Here is an 11,574-nt window from a genome sequence, read left to right as displayed (position 1 = left end):
TCAAAGCGGATGAGATATCCGTAAGTATTCGTAAATATTCGCAAATATCTATTTATTTTCCGGATATCCGTTTTTCCGGATATACGTATTTTTCCGAAGCAAAGCAAATCGAAAAATTAGTTATTCGTAACATACGAAGCAAATCACAAATATCTTCAAAAACCCGGATATCCGATCCGTGTCCGGCCTACATCCTATCATAAAACCAAAATGGAATTTTTGTTTATGATAACATCTGCTTTGAGTCTTTGACGTACTATATTTCTGGAATTTGAATAATAGTTCCACAAAGGATGATTAAACATGTTAAAAACTTGTTGTATGTTTGAGCAACAGAGTACTATTATGTCTATATTCATTGTTTTCTCACTATAGTTCTGAACTTCAAATAGCGATTCTACATGTGACAGGATGAGTAGATATGTTAAGAATTTGTTGGATGTTCGACTGGAGGGTGAGTATGCTGCGGAAACAAACAAACAATATCTATGTCTGCATGTGTAAAGAATAGACCGACCATAACTTGCTTTCTCGTTTTCCAACACCGCATAAAAGTTTACGTGTTACATGTGATATTGATATACGCCTATACCAAACCAAAAAAAAATAGTATGAATCTACATAGGAATAGAATGAAAATACTTTTCTTATTTCAACATTATTATACAAAATGGAATTTATTTGATAAACAAATAAACTCACAAACCATATATTTTCTGGTTAAAAAGAACGATACATATATTTTTCATTATGTATCATGAGAATGCATCACTATCGCAGGTTTCTTGATAAGTTTCTCATAAACAAATAATGAAAAATAATTTCGAAAAGATATAAACAAAATACAAGAAACTTTCTCAACCGAGAAACTTTGAACAAAATTTTAGATAACCTTATACAACTTGTGCTTTTCTATTAGTTCAATTTTCTTGAAAAAAGTTTGAAAAAAAAAAGTAAATTGTATTATTGTTATACTATTGAAAAAATATTTTAAAACTTATACCATTAAAGATGCTCCAAATGTGTATAATACACTTTGTAAGAAAGTTATTTCTGTTAGTAATTATTTATTTTATTATATTTCTTTTAAAATAAATAAAAATTCTTAGTCGGTAAATCCGTATAATTCGGAAGAAAAAAAAACATGACGAACTTATTTTATTTTTGAAGATAAAATTCCTTCCAACGTGATTCAAACTTGTGCAATTTTCATCATGTTTTTAGGTTAGCCAAGTGTAATTTTTATAAGACCATAGTTTTAATTAAGACTCGAGCGTCATGAGTCAAAGACACATGGGAGGCTCATAATGTTTGTTAAACTTTCATTGAAGTTAATCAAAATCAAATAATCTATTGAAATTAAACATAATAAATGAAAATGATTAACATAATATTAGACCAAAACGACTTTCGGTTTAGATTTGGTATACAAAATCCCAAACCAAAAATACATGATCTGAAGTTCTTAACTTTCGTTGGTAGTTCATTAAATAAATAAAATACACTAATTGTGTAATCAACAAAATACCAAAAAAAAAACCCTACCCTGTAATACAAAAACTTATATAAAGGTCATTGTATTCGAGAAATCTCTCCAATCTTCAAACTGGTCTCAGAATTTCTTTATGAAATCATAAGATCTTCCTTTCCCGCTTTGTGATCGTGTTATAAGCTTGTTCTCATAGCCTTCTTCTGCTCTGAAATTCGGTAACTATATGATCATTCTCTTCGTTTTTGCTTTTTGTTCTGTGTGAATTATTATCTTTTGAGCATTGCAGTTTTATCAAATATACTGGATCGTTTTTGTAATTGCTAGATGTGCTGCTTGTTGTATTTTTTCTCGTTGGTATGACAGTATGAGATCTGCTTCGATTTTTAATTATTTTTTGCATCTGTGATGGAAATTTTGGTGAAGTGTAATATATGTTATCTCTAATCATTTAATTGGTGAATTAAGTTTTTTTTTGGTTTGAGGTTGATATTTAAACTTATAAGCTAATGGTTAATCTGTTTGACTTGGCTACTTCTCATGTATAGTTTCTGGTCCATGTGGTTCTTAATGATTAAGCTTTTGTTGACTTTGGAAGAGCATTAATAACTGAGTTGTTGATAATGAGTTTATCATATATCTTTTGGGGTTTTTCAAGGATTCAAAATCATTCTTAAATAATATCCATATCGTAGTTCTCTTTGAGATGTTATCAAACTTTCTTATAGATTCGCTGCTAAATACTGTTTTACATTCTTTATGATTGAAGCCCATCTACCAATCTCAAACCATGGTTGGAAGAGCAAATGTAAATAAGGTAACTATCAATGAAGCAATTGCATTCACGCAGGCGGTAAAGAAAACATTTCAGAACCGAGCGTGAAAAGTATGACGAATTCGTTGACATCTTGAAGGAATGTACAGCTAACACGTATGGTTTTCAGTTTATACTCAACCCTTTGTCCTAGATCATGTAAACTATATGGTTCTGACATTCTGATTAAGTCGAATTGTAGAATGGGCATATCTAGTGCTGTAACGAGGTTGAAGGAAGTGTTCAAAGGTCATCAAGAGTTAAATTTGGGGTTTGGTACATTCTTATCCTCTGACTATAATAAAACCACACTCCAGCGTAAGAAGGAGAAACCTGTTACCATCATAAAAGCATATAGTTTTGCCAAGAAGGTTAAGGTGAAAATATATACAACATTTAGTTATGTGCTAATTAACACTTGCTTTTGTTCCACTTTTATTTTCTTTTACGTGTCTCTCTTAAATTTTTTTTATTTTTATTTGCAAGGCAAGGTTTAAGGGCAATGATGTTCACGTACATAAAGCATTTCTACACAATTTAAACATGTACACAAGTAGAAGCAAGTCCATCATTGATGTTTACCATCGAGTAAGTCTTCATTGTGTTATACAATTTTGTATTTTTCTTCTCTTTTAAAAGTTTTTCCAATGTTGCAATTATTTTCTTAGTCTTTATTTTATTGTATTATGTGGTATCTCAGTTTGGCATACTGTTTTGGGATCATCCCGATTTGCTTGTGGAATTGAATTGCTTTCTGCCAGCTTCGTCAAAGGGTCCAGTTCGTGAAGGAGGGATTGCTATGTTATTTCAATCGCTTCAGTTTATATAAATAGGTGGAATACTATGATAGTACTATAGTTTTTTTTTCTTTTTTTTGCTGATTAAAAAATTATATCTTATATTTTGAAACGAAAAATATATATATATATTGGGAGATCCACAAAATCGAAAGATCTAAAAAATGTGTTATACAACAATATCTTATGATACAGTATGGTTTATCGCTATCTATAATATACTATTTATGATAATTAAAATATAAATTTAAACCTGTTATATTTTAATTATCATAAGAGTCAATAATACACCTTTCAGTGATTATTCTCGTTAACTTGTCAATATATCAAGAAATTGCTTGAGCATTTATCTGTGATAACCAAAGAGTAGATGAGATGCTTCATTCAAAAGACTTGCAAACTGGAAGATCATACCAAAACAACGCAAACTTGTTCATTCACAACAACAACAGATAGAAAAAAAACACAGCAACAGATAGAATGGAATTGAGTTTTTTTCTCGGGATTTGGCTCTTATTTTCTTGACCAAAAAAAAGAAACAAAGGCAATTTGATGAAGATCTTTTTGTTACACGTGTTGTAAAGCCAAGTCCTTTTCACTCACTCATATACTGTTCTGCAACATTTAACACAAAAAAAAGTTGACTCCTTTTTGTTACGTTCTGTCGGAATAAACCATAAAGAGTTTGACTTTATCATAAAGCAACGTTTGCTTCTTACTTAACTTTCTCTCACTTCGACAAAGTTTCGATCTTTTTGTCGGAGATGACTCTCTCTCCGATCCAAGACCTTCCTCAAACCGGCGACCACCGCGTTACCTCCCTCCCTCCGCCGCCACGTTTCCTTAGACACGACCCCGATCACAATCGAAACCGCCGTCACTCTCACATCCCACCAATGCGACGCGCCGTCACGCTCCGTCGAAACCTCCTCTGATATAGTAAAAGAAGTATAGAAGACACATCAGCCGAAGGAAGAGAAGATACCAAATATATAAGTCACTTGACAATTAATCTTTTCATTATTCGAAATTGTAAAAGTTTGTTACAAACTCTCTTCTCTCTCATCTCTCTATGTGTGACGATATCTCATCTTTGTTGATTTCCATTGCCGGAGGATCATCACTGTGAGTAGGAATTAGTGTTTAGAACATTGGATTCCTGATTTGGATTTATAATACGAAAGTGACGTTTATCTCTTATCAAATGTATCAGAGCCTCGACGATTCTACGGAGAACGATGGCGGAGATTCGTGCACAGTCACAAATGAAAGAAGCGAAGGTTCGTGAGGTGGAAGGAGATTTCGGAGCTCGAATAGAAGCTCTGGAAGTCAAGTTGGAGAATCAATCGGAGCTGTTGAGCGCGAAACTCGATCAACACATCAGCGACATGTCAGAGACAATTCGTCTTATCGCGAATCAGAAGGATCAATCATCGACTGGTGATAATCGCAATCCCGAGCGTTTTCCTCCGATGATGTAGCCAGATCCGGGGAGAGGAAGAACATGTATGCATTATCACTATTCTGGAATGACGCGTTTGACGAAACTAGATTTTCCACGATTTAACGGTGAAGCGATGAAGGATTGGTTGTGTAAGGTGGAGTAGTTCTTCTACATGGATAATACACCTGGTGATTTGAAAGTAGGATTGGCTTCGATGCATTTTGATGGCCTTGCCGCTACTTGGCATCGTGCAGTGTTACAATCAGAGAACCACAGGAATCTGCTACAGGATAGGCCAGATGGAGAGATTTAATGAATTGTTGGATGATCCTTTTTCTGAGTTGAAAATGTTGCAGGAAACAGATGGTATAGTGGAGTATCATGGGAGGTTTGAGTTGATTCGTACTAGAGTCAATCTTCCTGAGCATTATCTTGTTAGTGCTTATTTGGCTGGTTTGCGCACTGACACTCAAATGCACATTCGTATGTTTCAACCAGAGTCAGTCCTTCAATGCCTCATGTTGGGAAGGTTGTATGAGAAGGCACACCCAAAGAAGCCTTTTCAAACTGGATGGTCTCAAGGGAAGCAAGCGTTTGCGTGGAAAGGGTTACTATCTCACAAGAAAGAAGCTGATACGAAACCTTTTCCGCCAATGGCTCAGGACAAATCAAAGGAGCTTCAACCTCAGAAGTTTCTGACTCAAGAAGAGATGAGTAAAAGACGTGCAGCAGGCTTATGTTACTTTTGTGATGAGAAGTACACGCCTGGTCATTTCCTTAAGCATAAGAAGACGCAGTTGTTTGTGATGGAAGTGGAGGATGAGGATGAATTAACTCCGGAGGAACAAGAGATGATTGAAGAACAAGATGGTGGGGATATGGCTCAAATATTTGTGAATGCAGTTACAGGAGTCTCGGGGTATAGAACTATGCGAGTGAAGGGATTTTCAGGGAAGATAACGCTATTTGTGTTGATTGATACGAGCTCAACACACAATTTCATAGATGAGAAGGTTGCTGAGAAGTTGGGGTGTGAGTTGTTACCTGCTGGTACTACGAGAGTGGCAGTAGCAGATGGGAGTAAATTGGGGGTTAGTGCAAAGATCAACAACTTACAATGGAGCTTTCAACATAACTCTTTCACAGCCGACTTTATGGTTATTCCTTTGGGAGGGTGTGATATGGTTTTGAGAGTGCAATGGTTGGAGCAGTGGGGTCCTATTACTTGGGACTTTCAACAGTTGACGATGAAGTTTCGGAGGGGTAATAAGTTTGTGTTGCTCCATGGTCTTACTCAAGGTTCTGTACGAGAGTTGAGGGCACAAAAGCTTAATTTGGACAAGGATGATATCGTACAAGTTTCCATGATCATGGTCCAACAGAGTGATACTGAGTTTCAGATCAGCATTCATTCTTTGGATAGTAGTGACGACAACTCTATCTTCTCCAGTGGTGTTGATTAAAAAGAAGGATGGGAGTTGGCGTTTGTGTGTGGATTATAGAGGCCTCAATGGTATGACAGTTAAAGATCGATTTCCTATTCCGTTAATAGAGGATCTTATGGATGAGCTACCGGGTGCAAAGGTGTTTTCTAAGATCGATCTGCGAGCAGGGTATCATCAGGTGAGGATGGATCCATATGACATCCACAAGACAGCCTTCAAAACTCACAGCGGTCATTTTGAGTATCTGGTTATGCCGTTTGGTTTGACAAACGCACCAGCGACATTCCAGAGCTTAATGAACACGGTGTTCAGTGAGTTATTGCGGAAGTGTGTCCTTATATTTTTTGATGATATATTGATCTACAGCTCTTCTTTGGAGGAACATGTCGATCTTTGAGGAGTGTATCTGAGCTGATGAGAAGGAATCAGCTGTTTGCAAAGAGTAGTAAATGTGCGTTTGCTACAGATATGGTATAGTATTTGGGACATTTTATACAAGAGACGAGGGTTTCAACGGATCCTCAGAAGATTAAAGCCATTTTGGAATGGCCGACTCCATCAACATTGAAGGCGTTGAGAGGATTTTTGGGTTTAGTATGGTACTATAGAAGATTTGTGAAGAGCTTTGGTACGATAGCTCGCTCTATAACAGTTTTAGCGAAGAAAAATTCTTTTGAGTGGTCTGGAGAAGCGGAGACAGCTTTTGGTACTTTGAAGAAAGCTTTGTGTGAAGCACCAATGTTGGCTTTACCACGATTCGACAAACCTTTTGTCGTGGAAACTGATGCTTGTGGTCAGGGAATAGGGGCTGTGTTGATGCAAGAGGGTTATCATGTCGCGTAAATTAGTCATCATTTGAAGGGCAAGCAGCTCCACCTTTTTATCTATGAGAAGGAGCTACTTGCAGTGGTGTTTGCAGTGCAAAAATGGCGCCATTACCTATTGCCTAATCACTTTGTTATCAAGACTGATCAGAAGAGTCTAAAGTATTTGTTGGAACAGCGTTTGAACACACCCATTCAACAACAATGGTTACCGAAGCTGTTGGAGTTTGATTATGAGATTCGGTATCGTCAAAGCAAGGAGAATGTCGTGGCAAATGCTTTATCATGAGTTGAAGGAGCGGAGGTATTACATATGGCATTGTTTGTTCTAGAGTGTGACTTGATGCAGCAGATAAAGCAGGCCTATGAAACAGATGAAGCAGTAAAGGAGTTAATTGAAGAGTTGAAGTCTAAACCATTTTTGAAGAAACACTTTTCTTGGTCACATAATATCTTAAAGAGGAAAAGCTAGATTGTGGTACCAATGGATACGGTGATCAGGAACAAGATTCTTTAGTTGTTGCATTGTTCAGGTGTGGGAGGTCATTCTGGTAGAGATGTTACTCATCAAAGAGTTAAAAACATTTTTTACTGGAAGGGTATGATTAAGGATATACAGCAGTACATACGGAGTTGCAGCGTTTGTCAGCAATGCAAGTATGACACTTCTGCCTATCCTGGTTTATTGAATCCATTGCCTATTCCAGATTCAATATGGTCAGATATTTCTATGGATTTTATCGATGGACTTCCTATGTCTTTCGGTAAATCAGTGATCTTTGTGGTAGTTGATAGGTTGAGTAAAGCTGCTCATTTCATGGATCTTTCTCATCCCTATTCTGCTTCCTCGGTGGCTCAGGCTTTTCTGGACAACATCTTTAAGCTTCACGGGTTTCCTCAGTCCATTACTAGTGATCGTGATGCAGTTTTCTTAAGCGACTTTTGGAGGGAGTTGTTCAGTCTACCGGGAGTGGCTTTGAATATGTCTAGTGCTTACCACCCGCAGAGCGATAGGCAGACAGAGGTGGTGAACAGGTGTCTGGAGACATATTTGCGGTGTATGAGTAGTGACACGCCTAAGATGTGGAGTAAGTGGCTACCTCTTGCAGAATATTGGTATAATACCAATTTTCACACGGCTATTCAGACTACCCCTTTTGAAGATGTCTATGGTCGACCACCACCACAGCACTTGCCTTACTTACCGGAAGAATCGAAGGTGGCAGTGGTTGATCAGGGGTTGTGTGACAGAAAAGACATGTTGCTGATGTTTAAGTTTCATTTATCACGAGCTCAGCATCGGATCAAGCAGTTTGCCGATCAACACAGAACTGACCGTAGCTTTGAATTGGGAGATTACGTTTATGCAAAGCTACAACCATATCGTCAACGTTCTGTGGTGGTCGCTCTAAACAGAAGTTGGCTCCTAAGTACTTTGGTCCCTATAAGGTTGTGGACAGATGTGGGAGTGTCGCATATAAGTTGGAGCTACCTGGTGGGTCTCAAATCCACCCTGTTTTTCATGTCTCTCAGTTGAAAGAGGCTATGGGAAATGTGGAGACTACTACGGTTTTCCCTTCTGTTATTTCTGATGTGTTGATCAAGGAACCGGAACGCATTCTTGAGAGGAAGATGGTTAAGAGGCAAGGGCGAGCTGTGACAAAGGTCTTGATCAAATGGCTTAACCAACCGGAGGATAGGCAACATGGGAGTTCTTGTTTGATGTGGAGAAGAGGTTCCCTGCTTTTAAACCTTGAGAACAAGGTTTTGGGGAATGGGAAGATTTGATATAGTAAAAGAAGTATAGAAGACACGTCAGAAGAAGGAAGAAAAGATATCAAATATATAAGTCACTTGACAATTAATCTTTTCATTATTCAAAATTGTAAAAGTTTGTTACAAACTATCTTCTCTCTTATCTCTCTCTGTGTTACGATATCTCATCTTTGTTTATTTCCATTGCTGGAGGATATCACTGAGTAGGAATTGGTGTTTAGAACATTGGATTCCTGATTTGGATTTATAATACGAAAGTGACGTTTATCTCTTATCATCCTCCTCCGGAGATCCTCTCGTTTTTCCGACGACATGACTCGGATGCGGCGTATGGAGATCGCCGCCGCCGATTCACTCTACAAGACGAAGCTGATCCGGGGATTTGATGATGTAGATGGAATGGGAACGGCTACATGGAGGTCGGGTAAGTCTCCAGCCTATTTCAAACGTGGAGACTATGTTCTTGTCTTGAAGGTGAGAGACTGAATTGTTTAATGTCATGATCTTGAGTGTTAGCAATGTTGTTGCTTCCATTGAAGTTTGATGTGGTTGCCTTGAGCATCGTAGACTAATTGAGTGAGAAAGCACGGACCTTTATGTGATATTTGTATTTGTTTATGCGTTTGGATTATGAGAACTACCAATGACATTGTCTCCAAAGTCTGTATATTTATTGTTTAGTATGGTTTTAGTTTTAACCAATAGTATTGTATCCTTTGGTGGGAGTGTGTGACCTTAAAGCTAAATAGTGAGCAATCTTATGGTTTTGTGTAGGTGGATGCAAGTTCTCCAAGGAGTTATCCAAAGTCATTGCATATGTCTATGAGTCTTGCTCCATCTGCATCCGATCCTACAAGCACTAGAAAGTCGTTGATTATGGAGCGAATGGGAGATAAATACATTGTGAAACGTGCTTTTAAAACATTTCAAAAGAGTTATGACTTCACAAGTTGTGTCAACGAGCAGCTAAAGCAGGTATATTAGTATTCAATAGGGCTGGACATTTTATCTGTTAAATTTGATTCGATTCGTTATTCGTCTCGATTCGATCCGAAATTTTCGGATATCCCTAAACTTTCGAAGCAAAGCAAATACTAAAAATCAATATCCGTTTAAATCGAAACAAATCACAAATATCAAAATTTTGGGAAGCGGATATCCGCTCCGATCCGGAAATATATAAATATATATACATCTTGAATATGCTTAATGTTTTAAATGTATAAGTTTATATAATTATTATTATAACATATGATTTGACAAATTCTATTCACATTATTACTTATATAAAAGTATTGCATAAAAAAGAAGAGAAAAAATTTATAAAAAAATTATAAAATTTTTCTTAATTTTTGTGTTATTATAATTGTTAACTAAGTTTAAAATTTACAAAATATGTAGTTTCACTATTTTTTTTAGTTTTTATTTTGTATATCATGCAAAAAAATATATTAAAAAATAAATTTGTATTAATTTTTTAAGATTATTTGTATTAATCAAAGCGAATGAGATATCCGCAAGTATTCTTAAATATCCGCAAATATCTATTTATTTTTCGGATATCCGTTTTTCCAGATATCCATATTTTTCCGAAGCAAAGCAAATCGAAAAATTAGATATCCGTAACATACGAAGCAAATCACAAATACCTTCAAAAACCCGGATATCTGATCCGTGTCCAGCCCTAGTATTCAATTTGTGTTTTGGTTTTCACCGATCGTGAAAGATTATATTCACTGATCAGCTACTCGTAAACCAGAATCCTGAGAAGGCAACTAGTATTCTGTCACGTCAGAAGGAAAATGGCAGGTACATATATGTTCATGTAACTTGCAGTTGCTTGCTTGTTTGTACTGAAACTCATCATCATCTCATGTTCGAGTCTTGAAGTTCTGTTCTTGTCCTAAACATCAGACCTACAAAATCAAGTCACCTGGAGAAGAGAAGAAGTGGTTCTAGTACTATTCGTTCTTCATCTTATGGACTCAAAAGAAACAACACCGCTGAGAACAAACAAACAAAAGGAGGTAATATCTCTCTCTCTCTCTCATGACCAAACCAAACCAAACCAAACATGTAGGTAATGTGTGTGAACTCTTGCTTATGTTTTTTTCACGTTGCTCAGCTTTTCAAATCTAGTGCAACATCTGTAGAGAAGACACGCTTGCTGAAAAACTCGAAGGTTTACAAAGCCTTTTACTTTTTAAACCTAAGAAGATATATTCTGGTCTTAGTTATTTTCCGGTTTTAGCAGGCCCGGAGGGACTCTCTTAATCCGAAAGCAAAACCCATGCAAAGTTCTCTTCCAGTACGTACTTTTCCAAAAGGCTCTTCAGAAAAGGTGTTATGATTAGTTTCATCCGTCCCGCTTTTGTTGTAATCTTTGTCCACCAATATTGTTACATTAGTCTTGAGTTGAAGAGCCAATGATCTTTTTGTTTATATAGAGAAGTCACTAGTTACCTCAGTGTTTAACATCCCTCAGGGGATGATGAATAGTTATAATTTACATTCCTGTGTATGTGTATGTGTATAAACTACGAGGACTTGTTGCAAGTCCTGCAGTTTCTTTCACAGATGAGACAAGAGTTACCATCTCGGGTTTGAACAACTTATATGTCTTGAAAGACATAACGATTCCATAAAGGTGAACGAAGCAAGAGAACTAGGTGGTTGGTGATAATTTGTGGGATTATGAGAGCTTCTAAGTGTTTTAACCGTGATGAAGCACACGAACAAAGTAAAAAAAGAGTGAAGTAACCGTAAGTATTTGAGAGAGAAGAGAAATTTGAGAATTTAAGAGAATGAGAGAATTTGTGAGATTGAGAGAATGAAAGAAATGTTTGTATTGAATTGTATGTTTAATTGTGTAACATACATGGTGTATTTAAAGGAAACAAAAGCAATAAGCACTCAATGGTGGAAGAATAAATAACTAGTAGTGGACTAGCCACTCCTCCCCATTTGGTAAGTGATATGACCACT

General features: G+C 36.7%; 1 protein-coding gene across 2 annotated transcripts; it reads left to right on the top strand.

Annotated features, from left to right (window-relative positions):
* The first annotated feature begins 1,621 nt into the window (after positions 1-1,621).
* LOC106311273 (paired amphipathic helix protein Sin3-like 3) lies at positions 1,622-3,133 on the top strand. 2 transcript variants are annotated; one of them, XM_013748483.1, is made up of 4 exons: positions 1,622-1,707; positions 2,259-2,680; positions 2,790-2,891; positions 3,004-3,133. In XM_013748483.1, the coding sequence occupies exons 2-4, from the start codon at positions 2,423-2,425 to the stop codon at positions 3,130-3,132; spliced, it is 489 nt and encodes a 162-aa protein (XP_013603937.1). In that variant the 5' UTR covers positions 1,622-1,707; positions 2,259-2,422; the 3' UTR covers position 3,133. The 2 variants fall into 2 exon arrangements, with proteins under 2 accessions (XP_013603937.1, XP_013603938.1); XM_013748484.1 differs by lacking the exon at positions 1,622-1,707 and having other exon boundaries at positions 2,227-2,680.
* The last annotated feature ends 8,441 nt before the right edge of the window (positions 3,134-11,574 follow it).

The sequence above is a fragment of the Brassica oleracea genome, chromosome C8 (genome assembly GCF_000695525.1).
Source record: "Brassica oleracea var. oleracea cultivar TO1000 chromosome C8, BOL, whole genome shotgun sequence".
Taxonomy (NCBI): Eukaryota; Viridiplantae; Streptophyta; class Magnoliopsida; order Brassicales; family Brassicaceae; genus Brassica; species Brassica oleracea.
Note: the sequence above shows the minus strand (reverse complement) of the source record. Positions and strands in the feature narration are given on the sequence as shown.

What these genes read in the sequence shown, in the direction of transcription:
- LOC106311273 (XM_013748483.1), top strand. Translation starts at nt 2,423, where the DNA reads ATGGTTTTCAGTTTATACTCAACCCTTTGTCCTAGATCATGTAAACTA. An exon ending in GTTTTGCCAAGAAGGTTAAG is followed by an intron (nt 2,681 to 2,789) that starts GTGAAAATATAT and finishes TTTATTTGCAAG; the next exon opens with GCAAGGTTTAAGGGCAATGA. An exon ending in TCATTGATGTTTACCATCGA is followed by an intron (nt 2,892 to 3,003) that starts GTAAGTCTTCAT and finishes GTGGTATCTCAG; the next exon opens with TTTGGCATACTGTTTTGGGA.